At 41.6% G+C, this 15000-nt stretch overlaps 1 protein-coding gene across 1 annotated transcript in view; it reads left to right on the forward strand.

The window, feature by feature from the left end:
• The first annotated feature begins 6102 nt into the window (after positions 1-6102).
• Positions 6103-15000, forward strand: part of otogl (otogelin-like) — a 74362-nt gene continuing 65464 nt past the window's right edge. The window contains exons 1-9 of the mRNA XM_076299148.1: positions 6103-6107; positions 6222-6267; positions 7083-7161; positions 7408-7500; positions 7771-7925; positions 8576-8697; positions 11262-11467; positions 12104-12228; positions 14086-14192. Of these exons, the coding sequence (XP_076155263.1) occupies positions 6103-6107; positions 6222-6267; positions 7083-7161; positions 7408-7500; positions 7771-7925; positions 8576-8697; positions 11262-11467; positions 12104-12228; positions 14086-14192 (938 nt within the window). The remainder of the gene's footprint in view (positions 6108-6221; positions 6268-7082; positions 7162-7407; positions 7501-7770; positions 7926-8575; positions 8698-11261; positions 11468-12103; positions 12229-14085; positions 14193-15000) is intronic.

Genomic DNA, 15000 nt, shown 5'->3' on the forward strand with positions numbered 1-15000 from the left:
TTGTACATTTTGTAAAATATTTAAAAAATATTTAAATATAAATGCAAGATGACTAGAGACACAGCTTGATTTTCTCATTGTCAGAAGAAAAAAAAAGAGTACAGGTTGAAGAACTTTACTTGTATATTATTATATTTTGTGTGTAAAAGTTCTTCAGTTTGGAAATATTTTTATGTGTTTGCCAGTCAGGTTTTACTTTTAAGTGAATAAATATCATATCGTAAGCTAAGCTGATGGGTCATTATCATCTGCTTTCAGAAGATATCCGCAATCATGTAAAGAGACACAGTATGAAGGCACAGACAGAGAAAGGGAAAAGGAAACGCACATTTTATATCGAGCAGATGTCATAGTACCATGGAACGTGAGTGAGGCAAAGGCTCCGCCTGACATACTGTAGTCACATGAGACCATGCAAGCAGAATGATTAGTTATTCCTCACACATACATATGGATTAGGATGATGTAGCTATTTTTACTGTGATCAAATGCCTTTAGCTCAGGAACCCCGTCATGCGATGAACTGAACAGTAATGGTATTGAATTGTGTTTCTTTTCAGTTACATTTCCTCCCACCTTTTCACCAGTCGATGGCTTTTCTTGTTTAATGTTAGTATTACTGCATGTGTGATGACACTAGATCCTCCATGCATACTCTGACTTTACTCTGACCTTTCTCCAGAAACTCTCTTGTTATGAGAAGACTCTTTTGTTCAAGTGTATAGATGTATTCGTTTGGGCTTTTTAGAATGTGTTACCCTGCAGATCACTAGAACTGGTCTTGATCTTTAAATCTTATGTACAATATGCTTCTGACGATCTTGTTTGCGATCAAAACTGTGTGTGTGTGTGTGTGTGTGTATGTTCATATATATGTATGTCTGGATGGCGGTGGGAGTGTGTGTGTGTGCGTGCTTGTGTGTGCGTTTGTGTGTGTGTGTGTGTGTGTGTGTGTGTGTGTGTGTGTGTGGTTTTCAAATGGAGCGTTGTTTGCTTGCTTACTATGAAGAATATATCATCCCATTGGTTTTACACAAATATTATATTGAACTATATAAAGCAAAAAAGTAAAACACCTCTATTTATATATATATATACAGTATATATGTATGAAGGAAAATGAAAGCTTTACTGAATGACTGCACAAATGAGTTTGTAATTTAGCAACATTCACAAATAATTGATGTTTCCCCATTTTGTATTGAAAAGAATATCAACTTATATTTCATTTATAAATAGTGGCTAGTATGATATACATGTTCACTGGGCATTTTATATATGGTTCAAAGACACAGCAAATTTTGGTGTAGTGTGAGTGTATGGAATGCATGGGAAATATGTATAAATGTGTGTGTGTGTGTCTGTGTGTGTGTGTGTGTGTATGTGTGTGTATATGAGTGAACTATGCATGACTGTGTGTGTGTGTGTGTGTGTGTATTTGCTGCATCAGTGACACTCTCTCTATAACCTGCCAATACTAAAGAAAAAAAACACATCACCACCAAACTGTGTAATTTAGCACAGACTATGACAAGTCTTGTTTGAGAAAAAATGAAAAATAAACTAGTTTTTATTGAACAGACCGGTGTCTGTCCTTTCTGTATTGTTGACGGTGTGTGTATATCAGGTTAACTCTGTGATAATAATGTTTTGTTGGGAATCTCATTGAGTAGGAATGCATCCTCATAGTCACACACACACACATTAATTCTTAATTTAAATCCACATATCATACAAATCAAAAGTCCTTGTGTTCTTTTAGTGTTTTTAATTGAACAGGTTTTACATTACAGTATGGCCATGTGCGTCACACCCTCACAAGTCACACACACACACATCACACACATACTGTAGCATGCAGTGTCATGCTAATTTATAATGCAAGGACACATTCTGTGTGAGAGACCCATTACTGCACTCATTGGCTTCAGACAGAATAAATTAGAGTGTCTAGATGAGTTTGACTTGCTCTGTGCTATTAATTAAGGGGTGATGCTGTCCTGAGATGATTCTGTGGATTACAAATGCATGGAGTCTGATTAAATTCACAGCTTAAAAGAAGGCCACCTTGAGTTGAAGGACTCACCAGCCACAAACCCATATTTCACGGACGCCAAACAACAGGTATGTGACACGGTGTACTGTGGGGTGGGGACCAGGGGTGTATTGGCAAATACCCACCCAGCTGAGACCTCATTTGAATACATACCACCATTAATTTCGAAATGTCCTTGTTATTGAGGAAAAAGTGATTTATTTGGCCTTGACACAACACCAAATCAATCAGAAATAATGTTGTAAATGATTATTGTAGCAGGAAATACTGTATACTCTATCTATCTATCTATCTATCTATCTATCTATCTATCTATCTATATTATATACAGTCTACATATAACTTAAAACTTAAAGCAAGATCAACCGACATTTGTGAAAATGAGAAACAAATATAGTGCACTGCATTTGGAATAATGAGATACATTTAACAGAAAGGAAAGAACATTTCCTGGAGTGCATTTGCAGTCTCAAAAAATAGTTTCCACAAAATGCTTTTCTAAATTGCTGTGGCAGTTCCTCATTTTGAAGTCTGCAATGAAAACATTTCTCATGAAGCACCCTCCTCAAATAATCCTGCAAATTTCAGACTGCAAAATACTGTGTGTGTGTGTGTTTGCTTGTTATTGTTCAGGCTATAGTTGTTTAGAATAGGTTTTTGCTGAATTGTATTTATAAGTTCATGCAAACCAAATATTTAATTGGGTGAAAATTGTTATTAATCACAGCAAATGTCCTAGTGTTGTTAATATACCTACCTACAGAGGGCGATATAGAGACTAACTTTTGTGGGTAAGAACCTACCCTAAATCTGGCCCTATCCAAACGTGTGGATGGATGTGTGGTTGCTGATGGATGCCATAGAGATTTTCTTTAACTGCAACAAAATGTTATGTATTTGACAGTTCACATCATTCTTAATATAGCTGGCTGGTTATGAGATGGAGAATATCTGTAATTAATTCCATTTGATTAATTTGGCAGCCATACTGTCATTTATAATGAATCCCACGGGTCATCATTAGGGATGAAAAAGATCTCACTCTGCTCACTCACCCTGTGTTCTGGTCTTATCAGATTTAGCCCAACACACTGTGTATCCAACTTCAACCACTCTTGTTTCGCAACCTGCAACAGGTGTGTGTGTGTCACTGTGTGTGTTCCTTCATGTTTGCGTGCTTGTGTATGTGTGAGTGTATCTCTGTATGTGTGTTTGTGTGTGTGGTGCTGGTGCAATAAATAGAGCGAAATCAATATTTTCCCGTGTCTACAAATTAGCATATCTTGCACCATTGTTCCGCTATCTAATGAATCCCCAGGAGATTACTCAGGTCTCTTTCTACACAAATGCTTCAGGCTGGCCCCTCCCAGGCTTTCTCCCTACCTCTCTACTCTCTCTCTCTCTCTCTCCCACCCCTTTCTCACTCTCTCTCTCTTTCAGTCTCCTCAGGTAATCTCACAGAAGAGTAGGTCTCTCTCAGCCTGCGTGCTGCTGTTGAATTACTTCTCATTCACCGCTGATGTGATTTCTCCCGAGCAGAGAGTGTGTGTGCGAGCGTGTGTGTGTGTGTGTGTGTGCAAGCGCGCGAGAGAGAGAGATAGAGAGAGAGAGAGAGAGAGAGAGAGAGAGTGTGTGTGTGTGTGTGTGTGTGTGTGCGCGCAAGCGCGCAAGCGCGCGCGAGAGAGATAGAGAGATATAGAGAGAGAGAGAGAGTGTGTGTGTGTGTGTTTTTGTGCATCCAGCACCTGCTGCCCGCTCCCGGCCTTCTCTCGGATGCGTGGCGGAAAATGCACTCCTGATTTCAGCCTGGGAGCTGCGCTGGACTCGCTGCCTTGAGATGACCAGGCGGTGGACAGGGACTCCGCTCTCTTCCCTGACACTTTTTATCCTCCAGCTGGCTCTTCTTCAGGGTGAGTCGACTCCCGTGGGTCTGATATGGCTCCCGGGGGAACTAGGGAGAATAAGAGACGCGACGCTGTTGCGCAAACTTTTTCATTGTAGAGGGAGGAGGGACAAATCTGTCCCACTTTGATATTTGCTCAACTCCTTGAAAGCAAGTTATCACATCAAAGACTTTTTTTCTATACTGCTCCTTTTTATTTTTGATAGCATTTTTAAGAATTGATAAATCTCACCCAGAAGTTTAGTTATTATTTGGAATTGTGGCCATGTGGTTGCTGTATATGCAGCATGCCCTGAAGCACATTAAATATTCAATAAAAAATCTAAATGTTTAACTAAAAGAAAACTGTTAATTCCTGATGCTGCAGGAAAATTCCCCAAAATGCTTCACAAAGTACATTCACTCAAGCTTTTTTCATACATTTCCTCATCAGATAATGATTCCCTCAGTGCTATGTAAATACTGTATGTGCCATTGCTTGGAAGATTCTAGAAGCATTTTCAGAGGTAGTCAGGGTGTTTGTGTAAAGTTGATATGCACTGACTCCTAACTGAAAAGGTTCTCTTTCTGTCAGGACTTCACTGCCAGTTGCTAAAGCCTCAGGCCAGACCTGACAGGTGAGTGTGTGTAGCTGTGGGTGTGTGTGACAGGTGTGTGTGTAGCTGTAGATATGTATCCATGACAGGTGAGTGTGTGTAGCTGGTTGTGTCAGGTGAGTGTGTATAGCTGGTTGTGTCAGGTGAGTGTGTATAGCTGGTTCTGTCAGGTGAGTGTGTATAGCCATGGCCGTAACAGGTGAGTGTGTAGCTGTAGACATGTAGTCCTTGTCAGGTGAGTGTGTATAGCTGGTTGTGTCAGGTGAGTTTATAGTTGTGATTGTGACAGGTGAGTATGTATAGCTGGTTGTGTCAGGTGAGTGTGTATAGTTGTAGTCCTTGTCAGGTGAGTGTATATAGCCATGGCCGTAACAGGTGAGTGTGTAGCTGTAGACATGTAGTCCTTGTCAGGTGAGTGTGTATAGCCATGGCTGTAACAGGTGATTGTGTAGCTGTAGACATCTGGCTGTCAAGCTCAATACACACCTGTATTAAATCTCCTCAAAGCTACTAGCTGTCTGCCTGAAGGCTGATGGCTAATGTCGGGTTCCTATAAGCTGGATAGACATTATTCACTACTTTGAAAGGATTTTGTATTATAGGCTTTTGCATGTTGGCGTATTTGAGTTACTTTTGTTATTTTGTTATTTTCAATGGCCAATAATGAATCAAGATGACTTGATCTCTCTCCGATAAATCCCCCCAAATTGAAACAGAGGTGAATTGAGGGGTACTAAAGGTCAACAACCTTAAGTGTGGGACTCTTGTTTTCCTCAAATAATATACAGGCCAGCCACTGAGATGCTCTTTATTTGATTCACTGGTTAGTCACTGCAAAGTTGTTTCATGTCAAAAGCCGTGGACACCTGTGAGCTTGATGAGGATGTCTGATACACAATCCTAACTACAATAAAGCGTGTGGGAAGAAATGTTTGTGAAATAGGGATTGTTCATAGAGATTCACTGTATAGTATCAGATTTGTAGTGTCTAGTTGCATCTAATTCAGGTATACTGTATGTCTAGTTCTGATGTCATCAGCTATGTGAGTGTCTGTGTTCCTGTGCATGAATGCGTATTTGTTTGTTTGTTTGTGTGTGTGTGTGTGTGTGTGTGTGTGCACATAAGAGTTGTGAATGGAGTATGCGGCAGAAAATACTAAAATAAAAGCTTCTATTAAAAAAACATACAATTTTATTTTCATTGCAGTGTAATGTATAGGCATAACTCTTAAATTGTAAGTAAATGTGAATATATTTTTGTACTTTTTACCAAACAGCTCAATGTTTAACCCTCATTGCAATGTGATCTTAATTTGGTAAATATGTAGGCTATATGTAAAATTATCAAACAGAGTAATTTATAGATTTTAGATATAATTTAAAGATATGAACTTTTGTGAGCAAAATGTTTATGCCTCATTCTGTTGTGATCTTAGTTTAGTAAATGTATTGTCAGGGTTATTAGGCCTTGAGAGGTCTGTTTGCCCTCCATGTTGAACCCAACCACTCTCTGCCCGCTTTACTGTGGTGTGCCATGTTGTGCCATGATGTGGTCAGGAGACGCAGCCAGGCAGACAGGCCTCTACCTGGAGTGTCCTTAAACCTGCAGTCTCACTGTCTGTCTGCTCTTAATACTGCCCTCTTTGTGTGTCTCCCACTTTAAAAGCAGAGTTAATGCACTGCGGCAGAAACGGGATCTCTTCCGAGAGGAGGTAGGTACCGCTCACACGGGCAGGGAGAGCGAGGGAGAGTGAGGAGGGATCCAGGCTGAGAGTGAGACCCAGGCTCCCGGTGCCCGCACAAAGCCCCCTTTGTGGGGCCTGGGGGCTCAGCCGCAGCGCAGGCTAAAAGGCCCTTCTCCCTGGAGCTCCTGGAGCGGAGATTAGCGCCAGGGCTAAAGCTAGCAGGCGCTAAGATAAGGTTATGTAGTGCAGGTATGGGGAGCGACTGATCTAAACGGATTTCACAGCCTCATTTATGAGCGCCCCTCAGACAGGGTCACTCATGAGCGGCAAAACCGAGGCAAAAAGCAAAGCAGCTCTGGTGTAACTGCTCTACACGCCGCATGTATAGAGAACAGCTGATTTAAAACACAGACACACACTCCTGCCCCCTGCATTCAGACACAGATGAGAAGAGCCAGTCACAGACAGCAAGCTCACACATAGAACTGGGCCTGGTGTGGTTTGGTATGTGTGTGTGTGTGTTAGTGGGTTTTAGACCACTCTCACATGGGTTCAGCTCTGGTGTGGATTTTTCTGTGTGTGTGTGTGTGTGTGTGTGTGTGTGTGTGTGTGATTCAGAGTACTTAAACCCCCAGGGTCACCTACTTTTGGACTCTTAACATTTATTAAGGCTACAGGACACTATTACAGTACTGTAGGGAGATATGTAGCAATCCGCAATCAACATGCTTATTGGTGCATGCTTATTAGGCATATTAAATTAATAAAGATGAGATATAAACGTTATGTAACATGTTAATTAATGTGTGTGTGTGTGTGTGTGTGTATGTGTGTGTGTGTAGACGTTCAGCGCGGTGCTGTCTGAGTCTGCCCTCCCTCGTACTGTACTGCACAACTACACGGCCCGAGATGCCTCATCAGGTAACACACACACACACACACACACATTGTTAAAACAACAGCAGCTCTATGACACCTTATTTACACACATCACTCATTTAGACTGTCCTATTAGCCCTACCGATCCTCCATTATAGACAGGCTGAATGTGTTTGTGTGTGTTTGTGTGTGTGTGTGTGTCTGTGTGTGTGTGTGTTTGTTTGTGTGTGTGTTTGTGTGTGTGTGTGTGTGTGTGTGTGTGTGCGTGTGTGTGTGTGTGTGTTTCAGAGTACTGTGGCTGTCTTAATGGGGGTTGGTGTCAGGAGAGTGGTCGCTGTGATTGTGCTCAGTTCCAGGCTGTGGGAGATCGCTGTCAGATCAGTGAGTCATTGATCCACACACACACACACACACACACATGCACACACACACGCACACACACACATGCACACACACACACACACAGTTTCCAGTACCTCTGCTGATACAGTTTAGTTTCGTTTCTCTCTCTCTGTGTGTTTGTGTGTGTGTTTGTTTAAAAATGAATTTCTTTGTAAATGTGTTTAAGCACATACTTGTACATAAATGACAGCTTGTACATAAATGACAGCTGTTTTGGGATGTTTTTCTTTCCTCTGTGACTGCGATCAGTTCCTAACACGGGCAAGGATCGCGATGGGATCTGCCGCTCGTGGGGGCAGCACCACTTTGAGACGTTTGATGGGATGTACTACTACTACCCTGGCTCCTGCTCCTACATCCTGGCCAAAGACTGCCACTCCACCGAGCCACAGTACACTGTCTGGGTAAGGGAGCATTACAGGCTGATTGGACATGGGTGATGAGGAGCCAGTGCTTCAACGCTATGATGTATTACATTGCTCTTGTTACAGAGCAAAGATTCTAGAGCTCTGTTCTAGAATCTTTGTTACAGAGTATCAAACATAATGTGTAACAAATGATCTGTCTGTACACATAACAACACTTTGATGTACTCCAGCACTAACTTTAATGCAAATGCTGGAATTGAAGGACAGTATGCTTTCTTGCTTAATACCATGTCCTAACACAGTTGACTATCCCCATGCTATGAAGATATGAACAGTTTGGTTCCAAAACTATACAACTGTAATTGGGTATTTGATTTGATTTATCTTTACTCAATCAAAACAACACAACTGCAATTTGATTGATATTACCTGAAATACATAGTTAAATAGCCTAACTTTTTGATGTTTTTAAAACCGGAGATATAGCATTTTGGAACCAAACTCTTCATATGTGGACACTCACTCACTCGTGCAAAAACCAATACTGATCACTAATCCCTTTTGCTTTCATTCCTATTTCTCTCTCCCTCCCTCCCTCTCTCTCTCCCTCTCTGTCTCCCTCCCTCTCTCTCTCTCTCCCTCTCTGTCTCCCTCCCTCTCTCTCTCTCTCTCTCTCCCCATAACAGGTGCACAACAGTCGCTCCTGCCAAGGTTCCGTGTACTCCTGTCCCCGGGCTCTCAGTCTGTTCTTCCCCAATGAGGAGGAGATCCACATCAGGGGCTACCAGGTCCACAAGGGTGGGGTTAGGTGAGCAATGGAACTATCTGATGGGTGCATATTTCATGAGACATTTGGAAACTGCTGAGATTTGTTAGTTCCAAGACATAGGTCCAGATTGGTAAAATTGACTAATCTTTTAGTATCTTCCTAACCCACTTAACCTAATTCCAGATGAGATGGCAAACCATATTGGGTTGCTTTTTTTGGTAACACTTTATAACAACGACACACAATTCATCATTTATTAAGCCTTTGTTACTTATTAGTTAATGGTTTGTTCATCATTAGTAATTTCCTGTTCATACATAATTTATCATCAGTCAAAACGAAAAGCGATGGTTCCATGTTATCCATGTGGGGTTACATGCCCACCAAGTTTCGTGTGCCCCGGTCTTTCAGTGTCCCGGGAATCCTTGTTGGTGTACGGTCACTAAATGTACACATAAATTATTTTATTGTAAGGCTCCCCATGAACGAAAGTCCACGAAACTTGGCATGCATTCAGAGGGTGTCATAATGATCATACACTTGCAGTTTTGACCATGTCAGCCAGAGATATTGTGATGAAAACTAATGTTTTGCTTTTTAATTTTTAACTAGGTGGCGCTATACATGAAATAAGTGGTAATGGGATAGGTTGACATGCCCCCTTAAGACCAACATACAAAAAAAAGGTGGACCTCCTAGGCCCTACAGTTCTCGAGATATTCACAGAAAACTGTCTCCGGCCACCTACAGGCCAGTTGGTGTATAGTAACATAAATTAATTTATTGTGTGGCCCCCCATGAACGGAATTCCACGAAACTTGGCGTGCATTCAGAGGGTGCCATAATGATCCTACACTTCCAATTTCGTGCAGTTTTGACTATGTTAGGTCACAGATACCTGCGATTACAACACCTCATTTTTACTTTTTTGTGTTTAACTAGGTGGCGCTATACATGAAATGAGTGGTTATGGAATGGGTTGACATAGCCCTTTGAGATCAACAAACAAAAAAAATGGTCCTCCTAAACCCTACGGTTCTCGAGATATTCACAGAAAACTGTGTCTGCCCTACCCTCCTTTCGCGGGGTCCAGTCCAGCGGGGGGGCTACAGATCAAAACGAAAAAAGGAGGTTTCATGCTATCCATGTGGGGTTACATGCCCACCAAGTTTCGTGTACCACGGTCTTACAGTGTCACACATGGACTAATGATTACTTAGTGTGAGGATACATATTTTATAAACCACTTCCTAATACTATAATTCATGATTAACTCAGGAGTTACAAGTGGTTAGTTAATGATATTCTGTGAGCTTGTCTAAAGTGAGGACTTTCTATGCCTTGCAACACATTTTCAAATGAGTTGTAAAGATTACATTCACATTCATTAATTTAGCAGACAAGCAACGTACACATGTCAATTAAATTGAAGGCCATTGACATAACAGTGAAAGCCGGGAACTACCGGCTTCAGGCTACTGCTTGCTAGTCCAGCTCCTTATCCACTACACTACCTTGGCCCAGACAGAAACCCCTACAACTATGCAAGAATTCTGTTTTCTTCTACTACACACTGTTAAGCATTTATTAAACATTTGTAAACTATTATTAAATTCTGTATTCTTCGTTTGTAAAGCATTATTCCTACATTAATTCTCATCTGTAAATCATGTTTACACACAGTTAAAAATGGTTTGTTCATAGTAAACACGCATATCTATATTATATTTTTTAATTGACTGTTGTAATACCACTGGGCAGAGGTAGTGTAGTGGATAGGGAGCTGGGTTAACATGCAGTAACCCATAAAGTTGGGGGTTCAAGCCCTGGCGTCCACCAATGTGGCCTTGCCCTTTAATTTCATTGACATGTGTAAGTCGCTTTGGGTGAAAGTTTCAGCTAAATGAATAAATGCAAGAGTAAACTTTATAACACATTTGTAAATGTGTTGCAAGGCATAAAACGTCCTCACTTTAGATGAGCTCACAAAATATCATTAACTAACCACTTGTAACTCCTGAGTTAATTATTAATTATAGTATTAGGAAGTGGTTTATAAAATATGTATCCTCACCCTAACTAATCATTAGTGCATGTGTATGTAACAACTGTTAAATAATGGAAATATTACTTCATCAAAAACATATTATTGCATAATTTATTAAGTATTAACAATAATGTATAAACATATTTTAGATATAGGCTTATTTACTTCGAACAAACTATTTATAACTGTCTGAACAAATGCTTTACTGATGATAAATTATGTATGAACAAGAAATTACTTACGATAAACAAACCATTAACTAATAAGTAACAAAGGCTTAATAAATGATGAATTGTGTGTAGTTATTATAAACTGTTACCCTTTTTTTTATTACAGCATATCAAATGGTGTACTTTACAAATCAAATTTAAAAAAGCAAATTCATAATCTTTTCAAATTGAAGCCATAGATAGTCAAATTCAGACGCTGATCTACTGAACTGTGCTATAACTATAACAAAATGTAGAACTGTTGTTCAGCTAAACTATGCTGCTGCCTTCCCCTCAAAGCTGCCTGATACCAAACTCTGTGTCCTTTGTTGGCCATGTGATGTTAGACTGAGCTTGCCCCAGACGGTGCGTAACGTGTTCATCGAGCGCCTGGCCGACTACATCCTGGTGAAGAGCACGTTTGGCTTCTCGCTGGCCTGGGACGGCAGTTCCGGAGTCTACCTCAAAATGACAGACGCACACAAAGGCCGGCCTTGTGGTCTGTGCGGGAACTACAATGACGAGGGATCAGATGATCTGAGCAACAGCAGGGGTGAGAGATACGGCCCAGGCAACACTTATCTTTTCCATCAACAGCAAATCTCACCCAATTATATCTGAGAAGAACCCACAGGGACGCGATAAACACGTCCCGTAGTGGAGAGAGAGGGAGAGGGAGGGAGAGAGAGAGAGAGAGAGAGAGAGGGCCAAAGAGCAAAGAAATCATATTTGCAGAGTCTATGTTTATGATGGGCTGTGTCAGCTGGCATCCAGAGTTATTTTGCTCGGTACATACAGTAGAGGATGAAAGCAAACTAGCATTTAGCAAGCATTAGGAGGACAAAGACGTAGAGTAGGATCAGTCTGATACTCTCACCTGATCACTTTGGACTGAATAATCCTCCCTCGCTATCTAAATCCATATGAATATGTGTTATGCATATTTAGTTATCTTGTTCTATGAAATTCAAGAGAAAAGGACACACAAGTAAGAGCTTATCATCATGTCGTGAACATTTGATTTGAGGTCTAATAAGAGTAAAAATGGTTGTACTAGTGTTAATCTAAGATAATGTGTGATATTCTGTGTCCAGGCCTGTGAGAGGATGTGAACAGCCGACTAATCATGCATGTTTTACTTTGACCATATGTTAGTGCTCACTTGTCTGTGGTGGTGTGTTTCTCCCAGGCCTGCAGGTGGGTAGCCTGGCTGAGTTTGGGAACAGCTGGGCAGTGGACCTGCCCCAGGACCAGCCCTGTGAGGACGTAGAGGACGACTTCCCCGGACCCTGCCAATCAGAATCAGAGATGGATGTGAGTCAACAGCATACTACATCTAATACAAACCAGGTAGAGATGGGTGTGAGTTAGCATTAGAGTACATCTGATAGTAGCCAATGGATGTGTGTTAGCATTACTGGAGGCTAAATCAAACTCTACCTAATCAGATAGATGTGAGTTAGCATGAGAGTACATCTAATTAGCCGATAAGACATGGATGAGTTTTTTTTTTTTTTTTTTTAAGTATATTTTTTTGGCCTTAAATGATAGTGACAGTGGAGAGTGACAGGAAGCGAATGGGAGAGAGAGCAGGGGTGGGATCCGGAAAGGACCACGGGCGGGAATCGAATTCGGGTCACCTGCGTGCAGTGCAGGTGCCCCAGCCAGTTGCGCCACAGCTGGGGCCGACATGGATGAGTTTTAGCATTACAGTAGGCATCTATAGATGGATGTAAGATACCAGTTAATAATACTTATCTTCTGGTCAGTCAGTCAGACATGAAGTGTTCCCTATGGTTTAGAGGCAGACATGGATGAGTTACAGTAACAGCACCCACCACAATAGCTGAAGTTAACCTTCAGAAATTCTTTAGTTAAACTCGCTACCACTACATTCTTGACAATTCATAAGGATTCATTTACAGTCAGCATTGGGGGTGAGTCAACGCTCCAGTAGGCCTACACAAATATTAACATTTTAAAGCAAGCTAGAATCAAGTGTCTGCTGCTGCCAGTTTTGGTCAGATTTAGTGAACACCAAATCACATATTCAGGAGCAAATGGTTACTTACACACATTACCATGCATTCTTTTGTGATGTGGTAGAGACTAGGCTACATCACTACCGTTACCTAATGCTAAAACAAATTCCGAGGGTGGTATTAAGCTAGTCATATTTATGAAGCTGGGGAAACATTATGTTTTAAACAAATCTAAATGAATAATGAGAGGGTATGCAGTATGAATAAAAGTGTTCAGCAAGTAACTCACTTCAACAGTTAGGAAAAGCATCATGGGATTGCATTGAAATAGCAGTAAATGGCTTTGAGTTAGTTCACTGCCCCTCTCTCTTCCTTCCCTGATTGCATTCTTTCCCGTTTTCTCCCTCTCGTCGGTGCTGTCGCTCTCTCCTGTAGCCTAGTCTTTCACTCTGCTTTGATCTTTCCTCGGCCGGTAAAAGTCTTTCCATGTTCGATCTCATATCAGACTCCCCCTCGCCTGGCATCGCCTTTGTTAGTGCTCTGATGCCGCTCTGATGTTTTGGCAGCGGTCGATAGCGGTCGGTAGCGGGTGCAGCCGGAGTGCCAGGGGCTTGCGGACGTTGGCCGTGCCCTGGCCCTGGCGTTGGCGCGGTGTCGTACCGCAGCTCTCGGCTCTCTGGCGTAGCTTGAGAGGGGAGATGTGGGTTAAGTTCAGCTGGCTCACCTTCCCTCTGAAGCTCCTCTTTGATAACGCGTCCGCACACAAGAAAGACTCGCAGCCCTGAGAGAAAAGGTCGGTGTCAGAGTGCTCTTGTTCTGGCTCAGATGCAAACAGATTGACACCAGATTTCTGCTGTGTCTGCTGCTATTTGCATCAGAGACCTCTCATGCTGACGCTGTTTACTCACTTACGGTTCCAAGAAAAGAATTCAGTCATTCAATCACTCAGCACACACTTGTTTTTAAAGCAGCTACTGTACCTATAGTAAAGATGTCGAAGTTTTGCATCTGAGCAGGGAAAGTCAGACTCCATGTCACTCTTGGTGACCTCACTTGCCACCCTGGCTTGCTCTACCCCAAATAACATATCTCTAACACATATTGTGTGTGTGTGTGTGTGTGTGTGTGTGTGTGTGTGTGTGTGTGTGTGTGTGTGTGTGTGTGTGTGTGTGTGTGTGTGTGTGTGCAGGACGCCATTGAGAAATGCAGCGCTCTCCTGTTCTTTCCTTTCATCTCATGCCATGAGAACATCGACCCCAATCCATTTGTGGCCAGCTGTGTTTCTGACCTATGCGTGTAAGTCAACCTGTGTGTCTCTCCCTGTGTGTGTGTGTGTGTGTGTGTGTGAATGGGTGGGTGTGTGTACTCATATAGGTCTCACTAAGTGTGTTTCAGCATCCAGCGTCCAGCATTTGTGTTTAGCTTCATTAATGTGTGTTGTTTACTTGTGTTTGAGTGCATGTGCAGATATGTTAGTACACACACACACACGTGTGTGTGCGTGTGTGTGTGTGTATGTGCGTGTGTGTTTGGGTGTGTAACAGCAGAGGCGGATTAACTTGATGAAATAAAAAGGGTAATGAGCTGGCTCCTGAGACATTCTCTCATGAGGACTCAAACTCACAGGTGATGACTGATTGAGAAAGTATCAAGTGTCAGGGAAGATCACAAATGCTGAGAAAGCAGTACCCACACAGCCAACAAAGAATCATTTCCATAATATGCTGAAGTAGCATATGAATCTCTCTGAAATTCCTCATCATTATTACACTTCTGTGTCTCTAAATTCAAAAGGTTAAATTGCAACTGACAACACACTGTTGTGAATAATTATAGGCAGATAAATGTAAAGCTGCATCATGCATGTCTGTATTGAACACTTTCTTTGGTAGGTTACATCATAGCTTAAGTGAAGTTAAGTGATACGAAGGACCACACAGTCCCAAAGCTTAAGCAGAGGACTGTTGAGGAGAATGGTGGTTTAAGCAGTGTCAAATAGAACTCCAATAAAAATGTATAAGATGAGATGTATTGCTGCATTGTGTTTGTTATTTTCTTTGTGTTTGTGTTGTGCAGATTTGTTTTATTCTGTGTAGATCTGATG

The sequence above is a fragment of the Alosa pseudoharengus genome, unplaced genomic scaffold (assembly GCF_046254945.1).
Source record: "Alosa pseudoharengus isolate Yale_2024_CS ecotype anadromous, Long Island Sound unplaced genomic scaffold, YU_APseudo_1.1 YU_APseudo_1.1_scf_10, whole genome shotgun sequence".
Taxonomy (NCBI): Eukaryota; Metazoa; Chordata; class Actinopteri; order Clupeiformes; family Clupeidae; genus Alosa; species Alosa pseudoharengus.